This window comes from Psittacula echo, assembly GCF_963264785.1.
Source record: "Psittacula echo genome assembly, chromosome: 7".
Classification (NCBI taxonomy): domain Eukaryota; kingdom Metazoa; phylum Chordata; class Aves; order Psittaciformes; family Psittacidae; genus Psittacula; species Psittacula echo.
In genome coordinates, this window is record NC_137740.1 from 38,901,591 (window position 1) to 38,919,517 (window position 17,927).

Below are 17,927 nucleotides of genomic sequence, written 5' to 3' on the forward strand. Positions count from 1 at the left end.
CATCTTCTTTCCTATCCAGCTTTCTGCAGCAAGTGGTTGGGGAACACTGGCTGCTCTGTGGTCCCCAATGCAGTTTGGGGGAATTGATGACTACCACCACCCTTGCAGCGGTGATGTAAGTATTAGATAAATAATACAAAATAGGAGAAAAAAACACCTGCTACTGGTGGAGTAACTGCAGAGGCAAAACAGGACAGTATTGATCAGCTGAAAAACAACAGCAACAAAGGCAGGAGATAGGTCCTGGGCAATGCAAACCCTGGCTTGGCAGTAGGAGGGGCAGCCAGCCCAGGCAACGGCTGTGCGAGGGGACAAACAGGTGCCTAAATGGCATTTGGCCCCTGTTTCTTGGCTCTCTTCACACTTTCCAACTCATCCCTCGTATTCGTAGGGCCACCGGGTGCGTAGGTGGTCGCTTCAGCTGAAATTCCCCAGAATGTTTTTTGGCTGCATCCTCTGAAAAGTTGCAGATGACGCATTAAAATGTAGATAAGGCAAAATAGATGGGCTGCAGCCAAGCGCAGGGGCTGCCGCGCGTGGCTCTGGCAGACGTGCTGGTGTGCTCAGCCTCCCCACGTGGGATCTGTGCCATGAATGAGGCTCCCGCATGCGACGCTCCTGCCCACTCCAGCCCTCCTGCCCAAGCTCCTGTGAGACCGGCCAAGAGGCAGTCTGCCGGGAGGCTGGGTGCTGGCACCAGCATGGAGCCACTCACCACCCCAGGCTGCAGCCAGCCCCCGGGCACACAAACGCTGCCCAGGCAGCCTCTCGCCCACAGCTGGAACAGGAATGATTGCTGAGAGTTTGCTGCAATGGCATCCTGAAGCTGTGTGCAGCCCACGGCTCTGCTGCTCCCTCCGTGTTTCATCAGCCGTTGGACCCGAGGATGAAAGAAAGGAAAAGGAAAAATATTTGTCATTCCGCAGTGATGCTTTTAAAGTGCAGAGTTTCAAATGTCTGGGGGAATTACGTTATCTTTGCAAAATAAATAAATAAATACATCTTGCAGTTCCTAAAGGATTTGAACGAATCAAGTTATGTCCAGAAATGAGAGGACCAGGGAGCTCTCTATCACACCTAGGCATGGGTTAATCCACACATTCCCCACCGCCTTACAGTGTACCCAGCCCCATGGTGCTATAGATCTCAGAGGGCTGGACAAAGACGCTCAAACCTGTGACATGTGCCTAACCCTGTCACACCAGCCATGTCCATTCCACTTTACATATGTAGTAAATCAGTATAAGTAAGTCATACCTGTGCGTACGGTGCTGTCTATACTGTCACTAGTCAATACGTCCCATAGGGTTGTAAATAATGGATGCCATTTTCTCTCATTTCGGTACTACTTCAGATTGAAAGAGGCAAAATAAAATACCTCAGAAGGTATTAGTCACCAAGCTGAAGTGATTGAACAAGCTGAAACTGGAAAACACGTATTTTCTTCACAAGCAGGGGAGGCTAATTCTGACAAAATCACAAGACTAATGAACGTTAAGGAATCTGAGCAGCCCTGGACAATGCCAGGTGCTCAGTGCAGCTGTAAGCAACTCTGCCCTATCTGCAGCCGGGAGCACCCACGGTGGGATCAGCCCCGGAAGGGAGCCTTTTGCTTTGGAGGGGCAATTTATTTGTGTGTAAGGATTTAGGTAAAGGCTATTTGCATGAACTATTCAAAAAATAAGCAGCCTGATGGAGGGAGACTACTGTGAAAAATAGCTGGGTTTTGTTCCGTGCAGGACTTCTTAGCCTTTCAGAGAGGAAGGACGTTTTTGATAGATTTTAAGTACTTCTGAAATCAGTTGTAGCAGTTTCACAGCCGGTGCAGCTGGAGCTGTGACCAGGCTTGGCTTTTCTGGCTAATGTGCCAACAGGAAAATATAGGTACGCTATGAAAGTTTTACAACTTCATACACAAAATATTTCTAAAGCAGCTTGTTTCTGTACAAGACACATTTTTATGACTTATACAACCCCTTCATAAGCAGCATGCAAGCTGAATATATGCCAGGCAATCCTAACAGCCTCAGCCCAGCCATCACCTTGCTCATGCCCCTTCCGTGCAAGGAAGCCATCCTGCTCATTGAATCTGAGGTTTTCCAGATGTGTTGCCTCCAGCTGAATTTAAGCTGGCAGCAAGCCCTGCAGTAGACTCTCACAGCAGTCTTGCATGCTGTAAGCAATAACTAGACATCAAACACATGCCATCTTTCCTCCTTGGAACCTGCTAGGGGCAAGGTACCAGAGCCTCATTGAGGTGCCACATACAAAGGGCCTCCAGGAGCTTCAGAACCTTATTTTTCTGTAAGTGTATGGCTTCTCCTGCTTCTCGAGCCCTGTGTCACACCATTGATTATTTCTGTTTGTTCTCCAGGCAGAGCTTTGCCAGCAAGTACCTCCCGAAACTCTTTAGTGCAGTGCCTGCAGAGCCCTGACACCCCAGGCAAGGCACCTCAGAAACCAGGCACTGCTCCCCACTCCCACCTGCCTACCAGGAGGTTTCATGGTGCTACAAAAATAGTTTGAGAAACATTTCTAGTACATTTGTATAACATGAGGATCGAGTCTCAGTTTGCTGAAGAGATGATGCTATACCTCCCTCAGGGGACACTGTTGTGGCAGGAACTATCTGGGAAGCGGTGGGAGGGCATTGCTGCAGGACAGAGTGACCCCAGGACACAACAGACAGGGCACAGCCTGCTCCAAAAGGCTGTGAGCTCTTATACAGGACCACCACGGTCTCAGGGACTGCTGTATTATCCTTCCTGCCTTCTCTAGAGAGGTATAAAGTAGGCACAACAGCAGAAGATGTGGGCAGAGAGCAGCTTCTGATTAACTTCTAAAATGGGTTTGTTCAGGAGCAAACACCTTCCAACCCCTGCAGAGGCTCCTGTAAACATGTCTTTGACTCCTAAGCACGCGCTGAGCCCCAGGCAAAGAGGAGATATCCACTGACTTGCAGCAGGGAAAATGTCACCCCAGCTTTAACCTCTGGCTCACACCAAGTCACATGCGGAGCTTTTTCTTTTTCTTACTGAGAATTAATTTCTTAACAAACATGTTCTACAGAAGGCACTTTATAATGTTAGTCTAAAATAAAAATTAAAACTGAGTTTTGCCAAAGCAGCCATGCCAAAATAATACATTTTAAATATCTTAAACTGTGCGCTTCACAAGTAATTAAATTAGCTGTGTTTCTGCATTACATCTTCTCTTCCACCCATTTAAGCATTAGATTAATGTTGTCATGCAGATTTTAAATGGAAAATATCACACTGAGGAAAACGGTTCAGGACATGCGGAATGAGCAGGGTGAGATTTAGCAGCCAGTTGGTCAGGAGCTTGCTTCAGCCATGACCACAAACCAGGCAGCTTTCCCACAGTGCCTTGAACCAGGGGACAGCCACCACCATAAGCCAGTGCTGTTGAGAGTGGACCCTGGGTCCGGTGACACAGGGAGCAGCAGCGCTGGGACAGCTACCCACCAGTGACAGAGACAGTGCCCGGGCTGCTCCCATGCCCTGCACGGCTCGCCCATGGACAAGCTTTGAGAGGCTGTGCAGCTCATCACCAGAATATGATTGCATTATTTAAAAGCTTCCTTAATGTATCATCATTTTTCTTCTGCTTAACAAATCTGACATGAAAAGTGTGCTCTTTAAAACACCATTTGTCCCTGAATTCAATCTTGCTCTCCTCAACTCATCACTCTCTCTTGGGATTAAAATGGAGGGGGGTGGGGAGGTGGGAATCAATGGCATAGCAAGCCCTAGTTTGTTGCTGTGCTGCTCTCCCCATGCCATTCAGTGCTACCAGCACTGCAGGACAGCCTTCCTGTCCTCAGCATGATGCAGAGGCCAGGCCAGCCAATTTTTCATCCCCAGACCTTGCTCCATGGGGAGCAGAGGACGCTGTGTACTGGGGAATATGTAGCATTTTGCATGCCATGCTGGCCAGGGAAGTGGGGACTATCATGGTGTAGCTGGGCAGAGATGATGTCAAATGCTGAAACCCCTCCTCTGTATAATGGTCCCCCCCTCTGGTGCTAATACACAAGCCAGTGCCACTCTGACTGGTTGTGTATTTCTCCCTGAACTAGACCTCACTGGAAGATATATAATTAAGCTGGTGGACTGATTTTTCCAAAATGCCTAATAAGTTAGGAACGTTTTTATGAAGAATATTTGAATACTTGGAAATAACATTAAAAAAATCATTTTTTTAATTAACTAAAGTCGATGTAGCAGGTTCTTGGCTTGTTTGGGTCTCTATAGAGAAAGAGGAAAGAGGAGAAGGAGAAACCCTGAGCAGAAGAAATCCCTTCACTGCCCCTGGGGAGCGAAGAGCAGAGCAGAACCTGCAGATCTGGCAGCAATGGACATTGCTTCTCCCTCAGCAAAACCATGCAGGAAGAGATGGGAAGCAGCCACTCTCAGCCAGGCAGGCACCACCTGGGCAGTCTGCTTTAAAAATAAAAGGAGGCTTCGCTTTATCTCAGCCCTAGAAGAGAACATACATTTTCAGGGCTTACACTCAGCCCAGATAACTGCAAAGTCTTCATTTACGGACATGTGAAAGCCAGGGAGTGAGTATACCTTTGACAAATTCCATGCACTACCATATTTTTAGAGTTTACACAGTAAGTAAATGTGTAGTCGAATCTAAAGCTTACTTTGTCTGTCCTGGTTTTAACATTGCAATGTGAAACAGGGCCTTTGCGTCAATGTAATGAGACAAGAAAAATACAGACCACAGCCTCACTTAGCAGCTACGAAATCCTGAGAGCCATTAGGAATCTGAGAGCAGCAGAAACCAGCACAGATTTTGTTTACTCAACTGGTTCCTTTTTCTCCTCCTCTGATTAATTCCTGCCTTCTCTGTAGCCATTATAAGATACAGTCCTGAGGGGAAAACCATTGTGAATTCAGTGTAAATCCATTCTGTTCACTGGATTAGTCTTAATTTACAGCAATAAAATGAAGATCAGATGATGAGCCATAAAAATCAACCTGATGTGGAGAGCTACTGAAATAACATGTAATTTTATATCAAAATAATGGTGCCATTTGTATGTGAGTGCTTAAAACTATTCATAATTGAAGCAAGACTTAAATAAACCACAGATTCCTAAATATATGAGGTAGCTATTACACTTAATGCTTGTAGGTTCAAGGGAAAAGAAGACACATGTCCTGAAACACTGCTAAGAAATTCCTGTTTTCACTTACACCCCTTGAAAAGCATAAGAGCTTTATCTTCTGTTTCCAAACTAATTTTGCACCTCAAAGTCACCTGCGTGCATTTCCAAACTGGCAGATTGGAAGCTTGCTTTTGACTCCTCTAAGCCGACACTTAGACCGGCTATACAGCCAGGCATGTTGCACAGGGTCTGCATACAAAGTATGCTTTATGGTGCAATTCTAGCATTAATAATACTACATTTCTGCATAAGAAACTTGCAATTTAATAAAAGCATTGCAATTTATGCTTCTAGCCCACGGGTCACCAGGGGTATGCTCAACAGAGTGGAAGAAACCGCCAGCGATCACAGAGGCAGAAGTCATTTTCCTGATGGTAATCACACGGCTCTGAGTCTTCGCAGGGCTCCATCCCCTGCAGGCAGCAGTTTCTACTCTGTCTGCAAGCTCTCAGTAGATATGCCGGGGACCTCTCCAGGGAGGGAGAATGGCTGTGGGATGTTTCCCGGGAGCACAATTGCTCTTCTCCCCAGCCTGATGACCCTGGGAGGGAAGGTGCTCCAGAGCATCTCTCCCCTCTGGGCTGGGACCTGAAAAGGTTTGAGTTAACCATAGGATTGAGAGTTTTATACTTGTCATATAACTTAATTATGTTTGCCTATAGATACTTATTTAGGCAGAAAAGCAGGATGATGAATTCTTTGTGCTGTATTTTTATTGTGCCTTTTAATATCTGTAATTGGTGTGCAGAGCCAGTGGAGTGCTGCTCTGACCCTGAGCAAGTCAAGCCCACGGCCGCCTTTCCAGGAGGGGGAAGAGAGACATCCCACTAGAGCCACTGGAGGAATACTCCCACCGCTGTGGTGCAATACATTAGCGGCTCTTTGTTAATGCGCTTTGACAATAGCCCATGATTTCAGGCACACAGTGAAGAAAAATGACTGCAAACTGCTGATGAAGTTTTAGCCAGCAGAATGTAATGACCTCTGCTGGAATGTGGCCAGGGCACCACCTTAGTGCCACTGGGGACACTGGAAGGTCCCACAGCCTGCCCCTGGCAAGAAGCAGCACTCAGGCAGCCAGCCAGGAAAAGATTGACCAGGCCACCTTGCACCAAGCTTGCTGCAAGCACAGGCACCCACGATTTTGAGACATACCTGTGGCTCTGAGAGGAGAGAGCAGACAGGCAGCCGCAGCCGTGGTCTCCTCCAGACCCTCTGAGTCCATTTGGGTTCATGCTTTGTCCTCCAGAGCAGCAGGCAGTACTCAGCGGTAACTGAACAGTGCAGCACCAGCACCAGGGAGAGCTTGGCACCTCCTGGGTGGCTGGGAAAGGTCTTTGGTTGCCAAAGCTGCTCCAGATCTTACAAAACAACGCAGCCCTTGCATGGCCAGTGTCCAGTGACTACAAGAAGCACTATTTCCCTATGATGCCTGCAGCAGCAGGGCAGATGCCCTTGCAGATGTGGACAAGAAGGAACAAGGTTCCCAGGCTGGCATACCCACACAGGCTGCTTACATCCCTGCTAGCCATTACTAACACCCATCCTCAGAGACCTTCACAGCACAGGCAGTAGCCCCAGCGTTGTGGTGGCATGGGCATGGTGGCCATGAGTAGTTCATGAGATGGGGCTGGGCATCCCACACCTAGGGCAAGGTATGGGTTTCTCCAAAAATGATGATGCCTGGCCTCTCCGCACCTTGCCGCAGGCTCTGTGCCAGCCGCAGGGTAAGCACAGACTGTTAACTCCACCAGTTTGCCTTTGCAGTTCAAGATCTTTTGTTTAGGCTCACACTGGAGTTAATGGTCAAAGCTGCTGCCATCAGTTGTTTCTGAACATAAATAGTCGAGCTTTGTAAATGGGGTCCCTCGTGCCCATGTGCTGGCAGAGCTCTCATAAAGGGCTATTTTTGAACTGCTGACAGCCCCGAATCAGCAGCGCAGAGGATGCAGCTAGAGCTGAGCCCTGCATGGCTGAGCTCCCTGCCACGTCCTGGGAACAGACCAGGATCATGGGCAGCTGGTATGCTCTGGGACAAGGCTTTGCCATTCTGCATGCATGATGGCAAGGCTGCCAGTTTGTGCACGAGGAGGCTGGTCGTACAAGTCTCAGTCTGAGAAGTTGTTCTCTGTGATAGCCATGGCACATTCCAAATAGCCCCACGCACCAGGGTCAGGGCTGGATCGACTTTACTGACAATTTGGATTGGGCTGACAATGACTTAGGCAAATTAGGAAGAAGAAGAACCTAAGCTGTGACCTTCTCACGGCTCAAAGCAGGTGAAGACCCAGCCTGCCAGCCCTCCTCCCCTCAGAGGGATGCAAAAATATATCCTTTGTTTTCAGCAGTGGTGCAGCAGATTGCAATTTTCCAAGCCAAGCACTGCAACTACATCATTTCCAAGGAAAGACTTGAAGTGATCCCAAATATTCTCCCTGAGCATCTGGGCAGGCTCACCAGCGGAACTGAAGTGAAGCATTAGAAAGGATGAAAGGGGACAGCCCCTCTCCCTCTTTGCGTCTTGCACGCAGGAGGCAGCTGAATCTATCCCCAGCAGTGTCAGCAAAGGCGATATCTGGGAGGTCCCATCCGGCTGATGCCACAATCAGACAGAGAACATGCAAAATGAGATTTAGCAAACACAAAGCTGAGGTTTGCTCATGTGAATGCCGCCGGAACGCACCTGAGTCCTAATATTTGCAGATGTTCCCTGATGAACACGTTTATTCCGGTAAACTTTGTCTTTTATCTTTCAATTTGGTCTCTGAGCTGGAATGAGTCCAGAAACATGTCGTGTGATGACAAGCCCCCGAGCTGGCTTCTCTCCCGCCCCCACCCCTGTCACAGGCATAGTAGCTGTCTCTCCCTTTTACATAATCCCACTGGCATCAGGAGTGCCTGTCAGCTGGGGGAGGCTGCACTGGGGTTGGGAAGCATCCCAGGAGTGGTGTAGGAACTGTGGGATAGCCCTGCCAGGGGGGCGGCAGCATCCCTTAGAGTCTAAGGGAGAAGAGGCTATTGGTATTTTTAGTGTAAAACAAGGGGCAGTTTAGCTAGTGGGTCATTTTCAGCAGTATATACTGTATAGTTTAGCATCAGAGACATAATTCAAGCAGAAAAGGAATCGGGAAAGACTTCAGCTTCAAATGTAAGGGAACTTTACAGGATTATTGTTGCAGCCATTGGGGAAAGCCTTTGGCTTCTCCGTGTGCTGGATTTCCCTCAGACTGAGGAACCAGACCCAGAGATGAACATGAAATCATTGTTGGTAGGTGTTTTCCCTAACTAAAGGTTATCTCAATTCAGCAGCATCACAGATGAGCCCGGAGGTTTAGTCAGCTCTTCCTCCAAATTCCCCTGCGCTTCTTCTCTTGGGGGAGAAATCAGCTCTAGATATGGAGAGATCTGGCAGCAGAAACAGGGATTAGTCATAAAGATAAAACATCAGCCTTGTCATCAATGAGCTGCTATTCCTGATGCAATTCTCCAGGTCTCGGAGAGCCAAAGCTAGGGGAGCCATCAGGGCTGTGCTAAACACCAGCGGGACAATTCAGCCCTCACTCCTGAAACCTCATCTGGAAATAAGCCAGAAAGAATCTACAAAGGCCCAACTTTGGAGGCTGCAGGAGCATTTGTGTCATGTGGGCAGCAAAGAATTCCAATAACCCAAAGCGTGGGTACACTGATAGTGCTGGGAGCCCACGGGAAATCAGCAGAGATAACTGCCAATAATTAGTACATGATGCCTGAAAGCCCAACGAGCAAAAGCCATGACCTGATAACAGATCATGTCCCTGAAGGACATGATCAAAGACGTGTCTCTCACAGATGTGCTTATGGGGGAAACTGAGGCATGGAATTGCAATAGCATGGATAGGGCTGTGGGAAGGGAGAGGCGGTCACAGGAAGTCCCTGACTGGCTGTGACCACTCCACCAGCCCCTGCTCCATCAAGGAGGCTGATTAAAGGACAAGTTATGTTGATTCTGAAAGTTGAGTCTCTTTGGGCAGGACCCGCTACCATCCCCCAAATACTGCCCTTGCCACAGCTGGGGCAGACCACAGCACTCAGGAGCTGGGACTGCCACCCCCCAGGATCCCTCCAAAGTACTGAGCCTACCCCACCACGACACCCACAGCACTCCATCCTCTGGGAGCTGGCTCCAGGATGTGTTAATCAGCATTTCTGCTCCCACTGCATGTTCCTGTGGCAGAACCACCAGCATCACTTCTGCTGCCAAAACTATGCTGGTGAGCAAGCAACGGGAGCATGCAATGCTTGTGATAAAAGTTGTCCACAGCTGAACAACAAGATCAAGCAGTCGGAAAGGCCGGGCTTCCAGTCGAACAAAGCCTCTGTGTTATTTTTCAACCATTCACAACTCACAGCAAATACCCCCCATCTGTATGGCTCCTGGAGAGTTAATATTGACATTTTCAGAACTATAGGAGTGCCTAAAAACCAAGCCCTGTGATGAGCTACACTCACACTTTAATTTCATGTAACACTGCTAAAGCCAGCTTGGCTTTGAATCAGTCCCAAGGACCGTAAAATCAGTGTAAATGCAAAACTGCATCCCTGTCCCAGGTACCATCAGGAACAGCTGGCTACGCAGCCATTATTCAATGGGCTGGGAACAAGCACAACCAAAGTTGCCCAGAGCCCTGTGCCCCTCACAACCCTGCCCATGGAGACCCCCCTGTGCCGAACGTCGGGCTGCCCTGCCTTGGGCAAGGGCTGCAGAGCATTGCCAGGCTAGTCCCTTCCCCCAGTCCATGTAACGTCATCCAGGAGTAGCTGAAAGGGACATCCTGAACAGGCAAAGCCAACCACCAAAGTCATACAAATACTTCTCATTTTCAGCTGAAGGTGTGACAGAGAAGAGGAATAAAAATCTGTAAGATGCATGAGGCATTTTATCAGAATGCCTGTGGGGTTTTTTCCTGCATTTCACCTGAAATTGGCTTTGATCTCATCTTCACTAAGCGAACCAAGTGAAAAGTCACTAAGCGATCACCATGATGAAATGGTTCCCAAGGCAGACTCTTTTTACCTCCACACAACATGCTGCAAATGAACTTTTCCTGTCCAGCCTCAAACATGCTTTGCTAATCGTTTTTTCTGCTCATTAGTACCAATATGCATTACATTGAGCATGTAATAGAAACCATCTTAATACCACTATCATAAATTCGCAATGTTGTATATAATCTACCCAGGCGAGTGTTTTTTGTATAAAACCACAAATACATATACCTGCAAAAACATTAACACCCAAATGCTATTCAGTTACGCACAAGTTTAAAAATCTATTAATAACCTCAGTAGAGAGCTCCTCTGCAAAATCGTGTGCATCCAGGCAGGCAATTCTTTAGAGGCAGAGTAAAGAGCTATTACGCTGCAACATAACAAAGAACAATACTGTGACCATACCTATATTTCATGCCCGTTTGCTTTGCGGTAGATTCTTTTAATGAAATGTGGTGCTGAGGGGTAAATGTCCCCAGACTGCGAGCAATAATAGCCACTGTCCGAAATTTTGCCCGGGCTGCATTTACTACGTTCGGGGTAGTGGTGTTCTGCTTGCTGATGAGTCTGTCTTCACCATTTCGACTCTTCAAGTTGTGCTCTGTGCAGGCGATGGACACTTGCATCGCGCCCTCAGTACACCTTTAGTCACAGTCCAGGTCGCAGCCAGAGCCCCCGGCGCCCTGACGCGGGCTGCAGGCTGCCCAGCAGTGCAGGGCTGGATCCCAAACGCTGCCTAGGAAACCTGCCGACCTCGATCTCACAGAAGCAGCCGAGGCAGCTGGGGTTTTCCGGGAGAGCCGGGCTGTGTGCCTGCGATGCCCGGAGAGAAGACCCGAACTTGACAAAGCAATAGCAAAAGCAGGTTTCAGCTCACTCTCAGATCTCCCCTTGCAATATTTGGTGCTTAGACAAAAGCATCCATCCAGTCAGGGGCTTTCAGAGACATAAAGCTGTTCCTTCATGCTGAACCGTCAGCAGCAGCTGCCGCTCTGTCTTGATGGACGCTTGCTCCTAGTCGCCGGTTTTAAATCAACGCAGGCATGCTTCAAGCGCTGGCTCCAGCACCCGCTGGACCACAAACTGCTGATCAGGCAGCCTTGCTGGCTGAAGAAGCATCGACTCGCCAGCCAGCCTCTAAGGACCAGCAGTACCCATCCGGTTCTCCCTCGCCCAGATGTAGCAGTCCGCTACATCCCACCCATGGCAGCCCCTCTGAGCGCTGGAGCTGGCAACGACGAGGGAGGCGGAACGGCCCCAGCTCTGCAGCGGCTCCTGGGATCACCCCGTCAGGAGCCTGTGGGAAGCATGGGAACGGGCCTCCTTTGTGCTCAGGGGGAAGGCAGGCACTTCAGGCAGATGCCTCCCGAAAAAATAGCTGTCGGCATCGCTAGGCAAGGAGAGGACCTCTTATAGCGGGGAAAAATTCGATGTTAAAATGGGCTAATTATGGAAAAAGAGGGGAAGAGGAGGGCGGGGGGAGAGAGAAAAATCGCTCTGCTACAGTGTGCCAGTGAGTTAACACGTTAATTCCATGTTTCTGGCACCCGGAGCCGCCGCCTGCAGACCCACGCTCACAGCAGTGCCAGGGTTAATTCTTCCCCCCCCCCCCCCCCCCCCCCCCCCCTCCCGGCATCGCCAGCTGAATAAGCCGCAGCGCAAAGTCTTTGAAGCAAACCATCCCTGCCCCTTGGTGCAGCCGGGGCTGCAGTCGAAGCAGGGAGCCCAGCTCCAAGAGCTCGTCAGTGCTCACTGCCGTGTGCCACCTCTCGCAGGGTGCTGGCTTTGGGAGCAGAGGACAGGGGCAGGCCGGGAACCCCTGGGCAGGTGAGCTGCTCGCTGGAGGGCGAGGCAGGAATGGGGCGGTTTGGAGTCACCCCCAGAATCACTGCCAGTCACTGGCACCCAGCAGAGCAGCCCTGCGGGAGGAGGGGTATTGTGGGGTTCTGGGCAGCAGTTTGGGCATACCCCGGGTGCAGACCCATGAGAGAGGGTGTTTGGGGTGTGCATGAGCGGCAGCACAGAGCAGTGGGTGGGTGAGTGCTGCAGTCAACCGCTATCCTTTCCCCAGCCCTGCACCAGCTGGTGAGGAGTTCCACAGGAGCGCACAGGAGTTCCCCACATGCCACTACTAAATCTGTCCTCAGGCACCCAGGAGGGCTGGGGTGAGGGTGGGGTGCCTCCAAAGGGCCTCTTGTCCACTTCTTGCTCATTGCCCTGATTGCCCAGTACCCTGCCCTTCCGGGGTGTGAGTGGCTCCAAAGCTGGACATCCCCCAAGCCCTCCTGGTGACCTGCCAGGCTCTCTCCTGCTCAAGGCACACAAATGTGGAACAGAAGCAGCGGCAAGAGGAGAGAAGCTGGAGGTGCTGGTGTGGCAGTGATGACCTGTTTTGAAAGGTGTCTTGAAATATGACAAATCTTTGATTTCCTCCCCTGCAGCAGGGGTAAACCATGGTCCTCCCCTCCCCATCCTGCTGAGGAGGGGGAGTGCAAGACTAGCTGGGTGGACAGCCAGCTAGGACCACTCAGGGTAGCAGGGTGAATAGCTTCTGATGATCACTTTGCAGTTTGCTTATCTAATGGCTTATTAATGCTATCCTGCATGTTCCTTTGAGGATGGAAAGCATTATATCAGAATAAGGAAAATTACTTTGTGATATTTTCCAAAACACAATTAACAGTTAATCATACAACAGGCCCACAAACTCCCAGCTGTGAGCAGCCCCCTTGGCACAAGGGTTGGAGGAGGAGCAGGGCTATCCGTGGGGTGCAAGTCAAAAAGCTAAATAAAACTGAGCTAATGGCTGCAAGGCTCTGTCTCAGACACAAGATTTAGCTTTGAAAGTTTCCAGACATCTAATCAATGAGTTAGTATTACAGATCACAAATTAGTGCTTTAAATATCCAGGAAAGAGTGTGTCATTTGGGGAACATGCCATGGGGTTGCTGACACCAAGGTATCCCACAGCGCAGCCTCATCCAGGACATCCCCTATGCCTCCATGGGACTAGAGCTTTGGTGGAGGCACCCACAGGGCTCTGCCTTGATAGCACAGCCAGCCCACTACAGATTATGCACCCATTTGGCTTTTGGAGCTCAGCTTTGCATTTCAGAGCCCAAAGCAAGGTGGACAAAACTGGGATTATTTCTCTTTCTCTGATGGACATACAGCACCCTCTTGCTGGGCACAGACATTTCCAGAAGATGTATTTTTACACCTTGTTCTATATGTCCCTAGAGAGTTCCCTGTGCAGCCAGCAAGGGTCTGGGAATGTGCCCAGGTCACTGTCACCCAGGTCCTGGTCACCATCCCCTCTGCCATGGCTGCCCATGCCCTCTGGTGCCAGGGGAAGGAACAGAAAGGAACAGTCACATTCTCTGCTGGCATCCCACAGACCATATTAACTCAAGCCGCTTAGCTTCAAAGAGGTTACAGTGTCTGCCAAAGAAATAGATATTTAAATATGGGATTTATTTAATTTTCCTGAACAAGATAATCACTTCTAGACTAAGACAGTAGAATAACATAATTTTGTACCATGAAAATCCCAAGCTTATAAAACAAGAAGTACGTGACAGCCTCCGTGGAGGACAGTGCTGGGGTGCAGTGGCAGCTCAGGCTCAGCCATGAGCCTTTGGCCAGGCTCTCTGTGCTGATTCAGTGCCACCAAACTGCTACAGATGCAGCTATTTGCCAAGACATACATATACATTTCCCCCCCGAGGAAGACGACAATCACTTTTTCAGTAACTTGCTCAAAATGCTTCATCAAGCAAATCTGTTTTAACACAGATACAACCACACTGACTTTGCTTTTCCTGTGATCCCCATTAGCCCTCATCCCAGGAGCCACTGCGTCCATTCCAGGGTTTGAAATAAAACCAAACACACCTAAAGTGAGCAAGATACTCTAGGCAAGTGCAGCAGCCAGGAGATGTTCTATGGCTCCTACACAATTACACATCTCAATGCCTTGAACAGCCTGTTTCTTTGCCAAGGACCTTGCAGGGGCAGGAGGACGTGCATCGCTACAACGAGCAGAATGGAAACCTCCAGAAAGAAAAAAATCCTTTATTCAGACCCGGTCTGGTCCCTGCTGAGGCACAGAGGGGCCGTGCAGCTGAGCACAGCAGAAGCAGGTGATGGACAAGCCCTTTCCCAGTGCTCCCCACAGGCAGGAGGCTCTCTGCTCCCAGGGGCCAGGCAGCAGCACTGTAATGCTGTAATGAGCCAGGAAAAGATGCTTCTGCAGCCTAAAGTATAAATATGAAATGAGGTCCTTTGCTCCGGATTGTACAAACCCCTTCAAGTTGGTGCAGACCTGGCTCCTCCCTGGCTCAACTTGAACGAACTTTTTTCTTTCTTTCACCTTTTTTTAATTTCACTTCATACTGAAGCAAATTTGAAACATGATGCCAGGTCTGGCTTGAGGCTTTGCTTTTTGATGGCTGCAGTTTTAAGCTATTTGCACTAATTACTCTGCTGTGCCATTCTACCAAAGCAAAGCATCCCACTGGACAAATACCAATAAGCATCTTACTCATTTCATGAAATGTAATGGAAACCTATATGTTTGGTAACACCAATACACTACATGTGAGTTCTGGCAGGCTCTATCAATCTTTTAAAATGGCAGGGCTTAATTTCATGCCTTTCCTGCACGCAGACCTCAGCAGCAAGCTGTACTTGCGATAGCCACATATGTTAATTAAACGATGCACACTGCATGGGCAGTGAGGCTATGGTGGCTGGTGAGCACGGGGTAAGAGTTACAGCAGATCACCTCTGCCCCCATCCCTGCACCATTTGTGCTTTACCATGCAAAATCCTTCAGCACTTTTTATAAAATGAAATAAAATACTTTTTCTCACCACCAGCTGCAAAGTTCATGTTTCTACCTAAAACTGTAAACCCAGAAATATTCATTGATCTATATATAAAAAAATCTAATCTTTCACAAAAATAATCTGAATATTTCTCAGTCATACCTTAATTTCTTACAAAATTGTGTTTTAAATTTTGAGTGCTAACAAAATTAATCCAAAGAGGTGATAAATCCATCTCAGTTATCCCCCTGAGACAAGGTACTGGGGCTCCGTGCCCAAGTGGAGGGACATCCAGGAAGGTTGTCCCACATACACCCTTCTGCACCCCCGCTCACCACTGCAGGGACCTCGATAACTACCTGGATCCTTTTTAATCCAAATAACCTATTTTTGCTTTGTAAGACAGGCAGGATTGGCACATCTGCAAGGACACATGGGGGCTGTGAGGCAGGCAAAGACCCTGGGATGTTCTCAATGAATCACAACATGATTAGGGTACATTTTCACCTTATTTCAGTCGAACGTTCCTGCACTGTGGAAGACACCGTAATGTCCGGCTGCAGGTTGTGATACAGAGGAAAGCTGGGCACCAATCACATGCAGCCAGTTACATAAACCCACATCCCTGCATGCTAACCAGTAATCCAGGTCACCAATAACAATGCCACCTCAGCTGGTTTAAGGTTTTTAACGGGAATTCTTCAACACTGAGAGAAGACAGAAAGTTAATGCAGCAGTGAACATAGCACCAGCCTGCACCAATGTCAGATAAGACCCTTGGCAAAGTTTCTTTCCTAGAAGCCTTCCTTTTTAGCAATGCATAAAATTATCTTCAGTTTAGCTATTTTTTGTTTAAGCTGTGTCTGCATATATATGGTATAGTAGGGGGAAATGTTAACAATGCTTTCCAGTGAGAGCTGTGCCAAGAGCACTGGCTGCTCACACCAGGTTACATTCATGCAGCTGCAAGCCTCTTACAGAGCTTGTGGAGGGACTTTGTCAAAGCCCATGGGGGGGCTGGTGTCCCTGCCAGGCAGAGGGGACCTCCTGTGAGTGGGGGACAGCAGACGCCACTGAGCAAGCTACCTACGATGAGATTCTAGAGAAGCCCTGAGGTCTCAAGCAACCCCACACCTGCCTGCCAGGATCTGTGTGCCCATACCCCTCAGCCAAAGCTTGTACTGACCCTATGGCAGCATTCAGACAGCTGCTCCTGGCAGGTAAACGGCATTTATGTACTCCATGGTACAAAGTAGCTATCTGCTCTTCATGCTGTGGGGTCTGGTTGCCTGAGCCCCATGTTTTCCAGGGCACCTTTTGGGCCAGCGCATTTTAACATCCCCACCAGCCCTACAGATGCTCCCCGAGGTGCACAGGCAGGTGCAAGTTGCTCCTGGAGTGGGACATAGCTCAAACTGCTTTTGTTACCAACACCACCACAATGCTATGCATAAGCAGAAGTTTACGGCTATCATTGCTCACTATGGCAGCACAAACGATCGGTGTTGCATTGCCACTGCATAAATACGTGCAAAATTAAAAGTCTGAACCTTTTTCCCGTGCTGCACACACAGCCTCTCACTGGCAGCAGCCGCTCAGGCTGGGCTAACAGCATCTCCCTGCACTGCCCTATGGAACCTCAACCAGGCATCTGCAGAGGAGACACCAGCACCACCCTGAATGCCAGCAAAATCAGCACCTAACCTGGCTCTTGGATGGAAAATGCAGCACAGACCTGAAGTACCAACTGCTATATTGCCAGAGCATCACCAAGGAATGGTGAGATGCAGCAGGACAGAAAAAGTCACCACTTCCAGGATGAAGACACATTAAAAGCATGAGTTCAGCATTCGTGATAGAGTTTCAACCACGTTGGACATTTTAACAGATGCTCGGGACTTTGCATGCAGTGTAATCTGATCAGCCAAACTTCAGAAAGCTGTGTGGAAGCTGCAGCCAGCAGCACCATGACAGAAGGATCCTGCTCCAGAAGCAGGACGTGGGGAATGAAGGGTTTTGCCCTTGGAGCTTTTCCACCCAAAAAACGCCCTTCTTTATTTTATCTAACAGACCAGACCTCACTACAGCCACCACAGCCATTCCAGAACTGCCTTTCCAAAATCCAGCATAGGCGATTTGTGCAACACTGGCCTTCACAAGAATTATCTTAATATACTGTCACAAATTCTTGATCTGCAGACTTCCATACAACAGATCTTCCACAGCGCAGCATGACACGCTCAGAGGAATTTTGTGTTACGTCCCAATAAAAGCTTCATTGGGCCATAAAAGCTCTGATTATAAATACAGCCCATGCACGTCTCTCAGCCATTTCACTTCACATCAATAGCTGTTTGAAAACACATTTCCTGCTGGGCTAATTACTTATGATTGCAGCAGTTCCGTTATATCTCCATAAATTGGGCTGATATGGACACCAGTGAGATAACAAGTACTGCCACCCAGGAGCAAGCTGGCATTAGCATGCATCTCTCAAAAGAACTTCTGTGGTATTAATTTCAGTTAACAGCCAGGGCCTTGCTGCAATGGGATGCTCACAAGCTCAGCTGAGGAGTGGTCCTGTCTGAAGCAGCAGCGCTGAATCCTGCAGCTATTTGTAGGTCTTTCAGGTGTACCTAAGCACACAAGGAACATTTCTTTTTGATAACAATGCTGGAAGCTTGACAAGGAAATGAGCTGCAGAACAAAAGCGTTGTGCTTAATATAAGCAAACAGTCGTATCTTCACTGGTTTCACATGGAAAACTTAGTTTGCATTTGCAATCACACTTGAGGAAGAGTGATCAAAATCCCTATTAAACGTTTTTTAGTTAAAATACATAATTCTGGCAGGTTTTCAGCTGGGCTGGC

At 48.7% G+C, this 17,927-nt stretch overlaps 1 protein-coding gene across 5 annotated transcripts in view; it reads right to left on the reverse strand.

Moving 5' to 3' along the window:
- Positions 1–17,927, reverse strand: part of KCNAB1 (potassium voltage-gated channel subfamily A regulatory beta subunit 1) — a gene marked incomplete at both ends in the record, with an annotated part of 73,820 nt that overhangs the window by 37,977 nt on the left and 17,916 nt on the right. For 2 of the 5 annotated variants that reach the window (XM_080623688.1, XM_080623692.1), the window contains one exon: positions 10,634–10,854. The exons of the other annotated variants lie outside the window; for them this stretch is intronic. In XM_080623688.1, coding sequence (XP_080479814.1) covers positions 10,634–10,854 — 221 coding nt within the window. Of the gene's footprint in view, positions 1–10,633; positions 10,855–17,927 lie in introns of those variants that run through there. 5 annotated transcript variants of the gene reach the window in all.